At 38.1% G+C, this 11,597-nt stretch overlaps 1 protein-coding gene across 1 annotated transcript; it reads right to left on the bottom strand.

Moving 5' to 3' along the window:
• Positions 1 to 4,252: 4,252 nt before the first annotated feature.
• bmp15 (bone morphogenetic protein 15) lies at positions 4,253 to 8,122 on the bottom strand. The gene is made up of 2 exons (XM_014981642.2): positions 7,369 to 8,122; positions 4,253 to 5,836 (listed from the first exon to the last, which is right to left on the bottom strand). Exons 1-2 carry the CDS (start codon positions 7,706 to 7,708, stop codon positions 4,863 to 4,865), a joined length of 1,314 nt encoding a protein of 437 aa, XP_014837128.2. The 5' UTR covers positions 7,709 to 8,122; the 3' UTR covers positions 4,253 to 4,862.
• Positions 8,123 to 11,597: the final 3,475 nt, after the last annotated feature.

Below are 11,597 nucleotides of genomic sequence, written 5' to 3'. Positions count from 1 at the left end.
CAGAAAGTCCCTAAATTTGAAGAGGCCTTGACTAAAGGCCAATATCTCTGATAGCCAGTGTGGTAACAGTTCAGCTGCAATAATGTCTGACACTTCTTTTTCTCAGAAATAGGAATAAGAAGTAAATAAAACATAATATGTGGTATTGAGAAATTTATTTTCACTTGAAATTATTTAGATTTGCATGGTTTAGCTCTTGAGCATGACAGGTTAGATTTCTACAGACAAAATGATAGATATTCTAAAAATGCAGTTTTTGTAGTTTCAGGTCCCAGACACTTGTTCAAGGGATTGCCTGAAAGCCAAAACTACACTGTCATAGTACAAAGAAATTTAGCTCATTTTCAGTTTAACAAGTCTTTTATGCAAATGAGCCAAAGAACTTGATAACTGTACCAGAAAATTTACATTGTATTCACAATTTTACTTGTGTACCGGAGGTTGATTGGGATTATGTTATAAGTTGCAAAACATCAAGCAGAAAGATCTTGTAATCCTTTGAATACTAATTTACATGTCAAGAAGTATTGCACCATATTTGACCTTTCACCTAATTTAGTTGACCTTCTTAAGGTTACTTTAGTTTGTCCGTGCTGGAGTTTTAGGTCTGTTCACAACATGATTTACAAAATATGACAAGCATCAAGTTAAATGCATTGAAACATTATATGATCCTTTTTTAATATGTTATAAATCCATTACATTTGGAAATAATCCTTAGTTTACATATTTGTTAAACTTGTCACCATGTAATGATAGGATACATTAGAGATAATCTGTGAATAAATCAAGCTCCTCTGGTTCCTCTCTGTGCTCCGATGGCCTCCTGAAGAAATAGACCGCTCGGTAAGAAACAGCCAATCAAGCTCGTGTATGTGCTTAACGTGGTGAACTTGCTCTGGCCTAACAGAGAGCAAGGGGGAAGTTGTGAACAGCATGTGTATAAGCATGATTGACAGCACTAAGTCCCTCCTCCTGGCTCTGATTGGTTGTTTCTGGTGTATTTCTTCAAACAGCAGAAGGACCGCAGGGATGACGCAAAAGAGCTTAAATCATTTTTTAATTACCCGTCTCATACTGTAATAGTGACAATTTTAACAAATATGCAAAAAGCATAGTTTAAAAAAGTTACATACTCCAGCTTCAAACCTTGAGTGTCATCCTGTCTTCAATTATTGAAATGCATTTTGCAACCTTAAATTTTTAAAGTAGTGTTGATTTGTTTCTTTACATTGGCTGTCAAATTGGAAGTTTCTCCTATGTTATCCCAACTCTGCCTCTGACTGGTTTATGGTAACCACATGATGACTCTTCACATAGCATGATTTAAGAACGAGCCTTAGAACATTTTGCTTGACCGGGTCAGAATAGGCTTCATCTACCTGTCAGATCTGGTTGTGATTAACGTTTTTTTTTTTTTTTTTGCATTGTAGTCTAATTTTTGTGTGAATTTCCTATAATATTACAGTAACTTAGTGACTTCCTTTAGCAGCATTTTCTTTTGTGTTCCAAATATAAAGTGATGAAAAAACCCAATACATCCAAAAGACCAACCCAAAACAATGGTTGCTTGTGTTGAGATTTCCCCATCAGCAAAAAAGTCTGAGGTGTGAAAGCAGATTTCCATTTGGCACCATGAAGGAGTCAACAGCTTGATGGGATCCCTCTCAGATGTTAAATCCTTTTGTTCGGGAACGTCAATTATCCCACTCCCCCTAAGATAAACTGGCGATTACTATCAATACTCCTTTGTCTGACAGGCATAAAACAATAAAAACATTACACCGAACATTGTCATTTATTCTCAGAATGCGTCTAAAAAGTGACTGTATAAGCACAAAGTCTCCCTTGTTGACTTATTTCATCACCTCTTACATTTGGATGAACAAATACTTCATTTCTCCATTAACTACCCAGAATAGATGAGGCTGCTCTTTTTGTCATCGCTGGTTTTCTGACTCAGACTGTCTGTTTGCTTCTCTTGTTGGCACCTTCTAGGGAAACATTTACAGGAACATGCAGACTTGTGTGTGTGTGTGTGTGTGTGTGTGTGTGTGTCCCTGTAGTTTCTGAACTGTACACCCGTCCGAACAGATCAGGACTGACCCTAGAAAAAAGGCAAACAGTTTCTTGGTGGAAATGTTGGTGAGGAGGAACTGAACATGTTTCACATAGTGACTTGAAAACAGGCTGCAGATGACCATGACCGAGGCCCGTGATTTTTACGTGTCTAATTCCACTCGTGAGGGTGACCCCAATGTGAGTTTGTGAAACCACAAACTGTAGATGTGGCCTTTAAGGTGGATACCCGTCAGTGCAGGGAGGTTGGCAAACAGTGGTGACTGATATTTTTGTGCCCTACTTAGCTTCACGTTTCAGTGCTGCTAAAAGACCAATCCTGCACATTTTCTGCAGCATAAACCAATATCCTATACCTATGAATAATTTTCTTGCTAGGTATTGTTTGATATAAAAAAAAAATAGTTAAAAGATCAAATTTAAGATTTTGTGGTTGAGAAAAAAACAGTAGTGAGGTTGAAAAATTTGCTGTAGCTTCCAGGCAGTTCCAGGCATATTGAATTTATCTCTATCAAATAAATCTGTGACTGTAATTTGAGATGATTCATCCTTCTATCTTGTGTGACCAACGTAACCACAAGAAGCATTCTTTCTCCTGTTTACTCTCTTCTCCTTTATGTCGATTGCTGTGTCAATGGGTTATCTTCTGAATGTTCCCTTTCTAGATCTAAACGTGATGTATTTGACTATTTGTAACCAGTTAACCTTTTCTGCCCTTCATGTGAATGTTACGTGTCATTCCTAAAAGGCTTTTCCTGATACAGAGGTCAGGAAGACGGGAGAGCGAGATCAGCTTGTACAAAGCAGACACTCAAGACGCAACCTAAGCTTTTCTGGAGAATATCTGGGTCATTTGAAGTATGTAATTTTGAATTAATTTGCCTTCTCGGAAACTAAATGCTGCACGCTTGTTCCTGTGCAGTTTTCTGACAGAAGGGCACCATCTGGTGGGTGTACTGTGGTACTGCATCTTCATTTTTGGAAGTGTATTTTGGTTTCCTCTCAGAATAAACTTAGTTCTTATATGTGGTTGGGTTTTAAGATAATTGTGAGAGAGTACCATCTTTGGGTATAGTTTAATATGTTCTACCCCGTTGGCTTGAAAAACAATGAGCCACCCAGTCTTTGGGTGAACCTGCCCCACCTTCAGGTTCATCCAAAATATGTGTCCCTTATATAATTCTCCCACTTCTGTTTTTTTAAATTAAGGGGTCACACCTACATGCTTCAGATTAAACAGATTTGCATACTCAAAGATAATTGGAGCAAAAAAATGATTTAAAAAATGTTTAATGTTTGTACTGACAGAAAAAAAAAAGCTCTCTAAGCAGCCACATCTTTTGGACTGCCGAGTTGAATTTAACTTGTTAGACTCAACTTGGATTACTGCCTGAAATATAATTTAAAAAATGTTAAAATTCACCAACAGCCTGAACTAGTCTGGTAAAACCAAACCCATTACCCCAGCTTCTCCAGTTTGAAACTTGTTTGGAAAAACAAAAAACCCATTAAATTTAAAGTTTTGTTTAGCACTGCACATCTAGGTCCTACAGGAAGATAAAGTCACTTTAAAAAAAAAAAAAAAAAAAAAAAGAAATATTCATTTTAAAAAAAGCAAAAAATCAATATAACAGACAACTGATCGTCTTCATGATTGTTACAAAACAGAGTCTTCAGTCAGAAGCTTCTCCAATATGCCAATATAGCATTACTGGAGATAATCTGCCCACAGCTTTTGGCATCTACAACTCTGAAGAAAATATGAGTTAAAACTTAAAAATTTCCCTCTGGGAGTAGTAAAATAATTTTGAATTGAATAAACCATTCATTTTTAAAATAATTGAGTGCAGATATATCAATGTCTCCAATGACAATCAGAAATAAAATTGGTCACCTGAAACAAGTGGGAGCCATCATTTCTATACTTTTAACAGAGCATTTAATGCAAGTCAATTGAGTTGTAGCATCTCATCTCATCTCCAAGTACCTTTCTATTAAACAAAAGAAATATTTGAGAGAATTCAAATTTTCTGAGAGTCATTCTTTTAGGATAAAATTATTGATCCCAAAGTTGATGACTTAGTAAAGACATCCTGACATGCATTTCAAAGAAAGGGGCTTTTAAACCATACAAATGAAACTTTTGGTTTTGGACAACACACAGAGATAAGGCTTTAGAAAATATGCTTTTTATTTTATTAATCACTTTCACTCATAATAAAAATTGCACTCTCTTCTCCCGTCCTTTTAACATCCAACACCGTCATACCTCCTCATCATATTCAGTTGGTGCCCTCTGGGACATCCCAGTGGCAGCATAAAGTTTTCTTCAGGAGATTCTTTTCATAAATACATCCAAAACAGCAAAAAGTTCAGTTTGGCGACAGCAACAATGTAACCCTGCAACCCCCTGAGTAGGTACGTCCAACATGGCTGATGCCTTGTCCATTAAAATACCCCCCACCCCACTTTATCTTTGGTAATATAGTATAACAGAGGAAACTGGCCTTCATCAGTGGTGCCACATCATCCAGAGCTTTCTTTTTATACAAAAATATTTTTCGGTCCGCTTGAGCCCTGTTGTGAGGCACTGATCAGATTTAAAATGACACCGGACAAAAAAAAGTAAACTCACACACAGAAACTGCCTTTAAAGTGCTTTAACAGTGATCGGAAACTTCCTGCTTTCAGTCTTGAACTAATCACACTAAGCCCTATTCAACTCTTCCTGGGTCAATGCGTTAGTGCTGAGCAACTGAGTCATTGGGCACTGCCTCAAGTCCTTAACGACACGTACAAGACTCAGCCACCATGTCCTCCAGCTCCCTGTAGTCCACCTTCTTCTTGTAGACAACCAATACGCTCATGGGCATGTACTTGTAGGGAACGCAAGACGGTGGAGGGACGTCCCCCACTCCCAGCTCTTTGATGAGTGTCTGGATGATGGCGTGGTTGGGCGAGTGGTAGCCATAGTGGAGCACCCTTGGGCAGTCCCCTTGGCAGTATCTGGGATTGTAGGCCCGGGGAGCAATGAAGTAATGACCCAAGCCGAGTTCGTTGAACGCCAGGTTGAAGGAGTGGAGCTTACAGCGGTTCTTTGGGACTTCAGTTTTGCGTTTGAAGTTTGAGATGTCGGAAAAGATGGATGCTGTAGAGGAGGTGGAGGAAGACAAGGAGGAGGCGAGAGCGTCTTTCAGCTCATCCAGAGAAGAATCTTTGGCCTCTTTGGAGCTACGCCGGCGGCGAATCGTAGGCTGCTCCCACCACCCGACTCGCCTCATTAGGTTTTCCCCTTCTGCCCCAAGCAAGTCCCCCATCCACTCCTTTACCTCCCTCTCTTCCTCCAAATACAGAAGAAGAGAGGGGACTTCCAGCTGAGGTTCGCCGCTCAAGCCCCTTCTACCCCAAAGAGGAGTCCACCACCACGAGGGACTGGCGTCCCCGTCAGCAGGCTCTGCACACCAATACTGGGCGATGAGGGTGAGGTGTCCTTGCTCACCTTGATCCTTTTCCTGCGAGATGTGAGCACTGACATGTGCCGTGATGTCCGTCTCCGTCCAACGCTGGTGGGGCTCCAAGGTGACCAGGCTGCTGGCGCCCAGTGAGGTGATCTGAGCCCTGCAGAGGGGCGGCTCTACAGCTTGGGTGGTGCCCGAGGGTGTGGAGGAGGTGCGCAGGTGGACAAATGAAGCTCTGACAAGCTGCTCTGAGGGCAGCGTGTCCACTTTGTATTGTACAGTGAAGGTATAGGTGAGATCTGAGAGAAATTGAGAAAAATTTAATTTTCTTTTCTTTATACAAGAACAAAATCAGCCTCAAATTAGAACTTCAGGATCGATTCTCTTATTTGGGCCTTTGATCTAGATTCAGCAATCAGTGTCCTAGAATAAGGAAAGAAAATGTATGCAGATCCTTGTCTGTTAAAAGTTTTAGCCACAGTTTTTCTACACTTTCTAAAGGGCTTTCAAAAATGTTCTTGATTTTTGCTGCTTATCTGTATGAATGCAAAAGAGCAAGCAGTGCAAAGTGGATAAAAAGGGTACAAAGGAAGTCGTTTTACATCTATAAAACCTACAGGGCTGAAGAAGAGGACTCAAAGAAGAGGACCGGAAGGGGTGACTGTCCAACCAAGACAGGATTCATCCTCCAACTGATCAACAATTGCATTTTCATTTGTAGCCAAAGTCTGAAGATGAAGTTTAAAACAAGACTTAAAACTGATTTTAGTGTCCAACATCACTTGAACACTAAGGTTGGTTGAATCTTTTTCACAAAGGATTCAACCAATGCTGAATTCAGATCATCACTGAACTTGATTGAATCTGTTCTGGATTTGTCTTGTAATTTTTTTTAGGGGTTTTTGGATCTCATTCCACTGACCCATGAACATAAAGACAGAGTTACTTTGAATTAGCCAATAAACTTATTTCAGTACAACAATAGATGGAATTAGCAGTTAATGGTGAGACCACTGGTGATACAGGCTGCCTTCAGATACCCAGGGTTGGTCAAATAGACTGATGAAATAGACTGAAGATGGAAACATCAACCAATACAATCAATCCAAATTCAAAAACCAGTAGTGCGAGCTAGTTGATATGGTCAGGAGTTGAGCTAACTACCATTGGCAAATGGGCAAGATACAATCCTCTTTATTTTGTACTCTCAAACCCTGTAGAAATATGCCCACTGCATTAAGTTGGACATAACTTTTGATATCAAATATTTAGTTTTAAGCAAATTCTCAGAAGTACAATTTATTTTTTAAATTGTTGTGCTACGATGTAACACAGCCATGCTGAATGTGGTTAGGTTTGGGAAGAAACCTGCTTTGCATGAAATTCCAACTGCTTTGACTGTTCTGTTAATAGTTCCAATTTCAAAACCTTAAAAGTTCACTTTTGAGAACAAATTGAATTCATAGCCATGATATCCTTCAATTTTTCCATTCATAAAAAAGTTGAAGAAATTTTTCCTACTTTTTGGATTGATAAACTGAACTACTACCCTTTCAAGACTTCAACATTTGGTTTAGATGCATTTTGAGCCTCCTGACCCAGCTGCTTCAAAGTTATAGCCGTTTTTTTGGTGGGGGATGGGGTTACTTTTATAAAGTGACAATCGGGATACATTTTCCTCATAAATTGAAAAAAAAAGGTTCGAAAACTTATGATAGACTTTGTACCTAGATATTAAACTTGAATTATTTTTGGCTCCAGATTTTTCCAATCCAACCATGAATAGTATAGCTTTGCTTAAAAAAAATGGACAAACTGTTTGTTCCTTCACCTCCTGAAGCGGGCAGGTAATGGACCGAGGACTCCGCGGGTCTCAGAAGGCGCACTGTGTTGGAGCCGAACTTCCGGTGCTGCTTGGGTCTGCCGTCTGGCTCGGCTGCGCTCCGGTACAAACTGAGCATGAACTGCAGGTTCTGATCGGCCTTCTGCTCGTCCGTCAGCGGCCGGTGGTGCGCGCCTCGGTGACTCCGTCGGCTGCGCCTCGGCGCGAGCTGGCGGGAGGCCATCTTCCGCCCGGTGAGGACTCCGGTGCAGGTGGAACATAGCAGGTAGATGAAGCAGGTCAGGACGCAGACACGCAGGAAGCCGTGCTTTGCGCGGGTCGCCCTCATTGTTCGTGAATACAACCTCTGGTGCTAGCGAGCTCCACCAACGAGGCTATAGTCGGCAACCATCCTCCGCACGGCCGTGGGCGTGACTTACTGGCGCACCTGACGGCTGGCCATGTTGGACGTTTTCACTTCACTTCCTGCACCAATTGATGGGCGATCCCAATTAACCACTCGGAGGGGAGCGATAAGCCAACGAGAACGCAGGGAAGCCACGTGAGTGTTGCGTAAAGGTGCGTAAAAAATGGTAAAACTCCCACATTCTGAGGCACTTTTGGAAAAACATTACGTGGATTGGAACGAGACACAGAAAGACCCAACCATGTTGATTTTTTTTACCCTACGAAATGCACAATAAACTTTTTTGCATGAAAACTAGATAGGTTGACACACGTCTTCCCATAGCAGCAACACCAGTTTGGAGCCCTCAGTAGATCTTGTCTGGTTCTCAAATGATTTAATACAAATCAGTTCAAACTAAACACATCTGTGACCAATTTGGATATTTGAACCGTTGCTCAGTTCGAACCAGCTAAGTCCAGAATCAACCCTATCCAAACAATTAGCATGTGACCACTATAAGACATCAATGCTTACTTCTTTGGTAGTTGATATGTTTTTCTGCTTACAGAGATTTTCTTGTTATACTAATCCTCTATAGAGGATTATGCTTTGTTGTTAAAATCCATCACTGCATTCGGTATTTGCTGTAGGACACAATGACAGTTCCTGTTTAGAACCAAGAAACTAATAAAAATACACAACTTATCACACTGTGTTAGATAAAGCAGGGTGTGTAAAAAAATCACAATTTATCTCACTGAATAACATAATAACTTGACATGGTCATTTCCTCTATGACCTAGTGTCAGTGTAGAATATGTTTGCATTTACACCTATATTTCAGCATTGCTCCAGTTTATATTTGTTTCTAAGCAGCTTAATTCACCTGACATGGAGTAGCTGGCAGAACATGTTTAGAAACATTTACATTTTCGTATGCCTGCTGTATTATTTCCTAAATATAATAGCAGAAAACATATTAAGGGTTTCAGAATCAATATACTTTGTAACATAGATTTAATAGCGTTGATAAGTTTTGATATTTTGTGCCTCTTCTTAAAAAGAGACATAGTTTGATGTCTTTTTCTTTACCAAAAGGAGTGGACTCTGTTGCTGTTTAAATATGAAGTTGTATGATAGAACTGATTTGTGTAATGGCCCAAAACAAGCTTACAAAACAAGTGAACAGCAGAAACCCAACAGACCAACAGTCTTGACAAAATCCAGACTTAATCCGACTGAAATTAAAGAGTAGATCAAGTTTCTCAGCATACTTTGTACTTGCATAACTTTAACACCACTAGGGGGCAGAATAATCTTCATTATTGTCATCATGCATGGATCTGCAACCTGCAGGCTCCTTGGAGCTTTCGCAATGATTCTTGGCTAAAACTGATAAAGAATAAACTCATGTTTCTACATGTAGATATATTAGTAAATGCAGTTAAAAAAATAAAAATTATATATATATATATATATATATATATATATATATATATATATATATATATATACATATATATATATATATATATATATATATATATATATATATATATATATATATATATATATATATACTGCTCAAAAAAATAAAGGGAACATTTCACTTTAATTTTGTGTGTGGCTCCAAATCCAGGCCTCCATTGGTTAATAAATTTGATTTCCATTGATGATTTTTGTGTGATTTTGTTGTCAGCACATTCAACTTTGTACAGAACAAAGCATTCAATGAGAATATTTCATTCATTCAGATCTAGGATGTGTTATTTGAGTGTTCCCTTTATTTTCTTGAGCAGTGTATATATATATATATATATATATATATATATATATATATATATATATATATATATATATATATATATATATATATGTAAAATTTGCACAGCTAAGAGTACTTGTAATATTTTAATATGTTTTTCTTGTCATTAGTTTCCCTCCCCATAATAATCAATGTCACATAAAAAGATTTATTCATCATCTTTGTGTAAAATTGTAGCTTTTTTTAATCTTAAAATGTAAAAATAGAAATACAATTGTGTTGTTTTTTTTTATTACAGCTAATGTCCCATAGTAAATATGTGTCAAAAATTCAAAGTTGCCTTATTTTAAAGAAAAATAATTTGATTTTAGCAGCTGTAAAAGGAGATTTATTTAGTTGGATTGAGGGCAAAAATGGCTTATTATTTGGTAAAGAGTAGACTTCTAAGATGCCAACCTGGAGATGGTAGACTGCACAATATTCTGAGTAACTGAAACTGGAGAGGGTTACATCTACAGATTAAATCTGTGTTTTGTAGAATTATGTCCAAAAGAGGATGGACCTTTTCTTTTGAATCAATCTTTTGAATGTTATTTGCAATTCATATTTATGGTAATCCTACTGCTTTATGGCATTCTAGTTGTTTGTATGTGTGCGGTATGATTAGATGTCTCAAAAAAAGAGTTCCTGTCGTTACTGTTTAGTTTCTGATAACAAAACCAAACAACAGCAAAAATAATAATCGAAGAATGTAACCAACAACAAACTCCCCACAGTCCGAATTAAAAGGTGAGATGTCTGGACTTGTTCAAACATTCCTCCCTTCCTTTTTGATTCTGTTTGATGTCGTCTTTACTTCTCGTTTGCCTTAAAATAGCAAAAGAGAGTAACCCCCACCCTAGCCCACCACACATACACACACGTTGAGTCAATTGGCACTTTAATGCGGTGACATTCCACAACAGTGATTATCTCCAGTCCCAGTCTGCAGAGTGACTGTGGGAAAACTTAAGGCAGCAAGTGGTAAAGACGGGTGTACTCAGGGAGGAAGAGATTTACAACGACTGAGGGCATCAAAGGTCGATGTGCCCGAAACGGCGCTGTCTGAGCTGAAAATAAATAAATAAATAAATACATACTGGAATTCACCAGCTGAAGCTTCTCACTCCCTAATCAGTCAGTTGTCTTTGGAACTAAGAAATATCCCCAAATTGAAAAAAACTATGTTTTAATTTGATTGTTAAAACGTTAAAGATTTTTTCTGAAGCGCTTCCATTCTCGTGAGCGGTATCGCTGGTCAACAAATACTTCTGCGTCCTGCAACGCGGAGTTGGATGACTCTAAAGCTTACTCTTGTGCTTTAGAGTTAAAGTTTTACCTCTTTAAGAAATTGAATTCTGAAGTATGATGTGACTGCTTTGAAATTTTGCATACATGTACACAGTACAAACATTTCATCTTTGTCTTTTTTTTTTATCTTTGCCTGTTTTTGGAGGGAACCCCTTTTTAAAACAAATTGGCCTATTTATTTGGAGATTTTTGGAATTGGAATATTTTGGATCATAATTAGAATGATTTGGAATATAATGAATTGAAATGGTGTTAGGTTTAGTTAAACCGGAAACCAGATTACTGTGAAGACATCAGACTGCTCATAATAAACAGACAACTTTGGCCTTCTTCCTTATTGATTTAAGTAAAAAAAAAAAAATCAGGTATTTTCCAATCTAAATCCAACAACCAGTAACTTTAAAAGAGCAGGAATATGTTCCCACTAGATAATGTAGTAGAAATTGAGGCTTTGGTTCAATGTTATGTTTTCATTTCTTTTTCCAGTTTTACTTGAAATTGTCTCAATTCCCTCCTAGAAACCTCAATACAGACCTGATTTACACACCTTTGAATAAAGCCCTTTCTATAGGGCCTTAAAAGTGATATATATTCATTTTTATATAAATTAAAAAAAATGTTCATGTGGTCATCTTTGCCTTTAAATGTGCAATTCTTGCTTAAAATCGCAATAAATCTGTATTATTGTAACAAAAATGTCTGAAATAAAACTTT

This window comes from Poecilia mexicana, unplaced genomic scaffold (genome assembly GCF_051168715.1).
Source record: "Poecilia mexicana isolate PSO_F unplaced genomic scaffold, ASM5116871v1 scaffold_18, whole genome shotgun sequence".
Taxonomy (NCBI): Eukaryota; Metazoa; Chordata; class Actinopteri; order Cyprinodontiformes; family Poeciliidae; genus Poecilia; species Poecilia mexicana.
This window is presented reverse-complemented; position numbering and strand designations above follow the sequence as displayed.

What these genes read in the sequence shown, in the direction of transcription:
- bmp15 (XM_014981642.2), bottom strand. Translation starts at nt 7,708, where the DNA reads ATGAGGGCGACCCGCGCAAAGCACGGCTTCCTGCGTGTCTGCGTCCTG. An exon ending in TTACCTGCCCGCTTCAGGAG is followed by an intron (nt 5,837 to 7,368) that starts GTGAAGGAACAA and finishes AATTTCTCTCAG; the next exon opens with ATCTCACCTATACCTTCACT.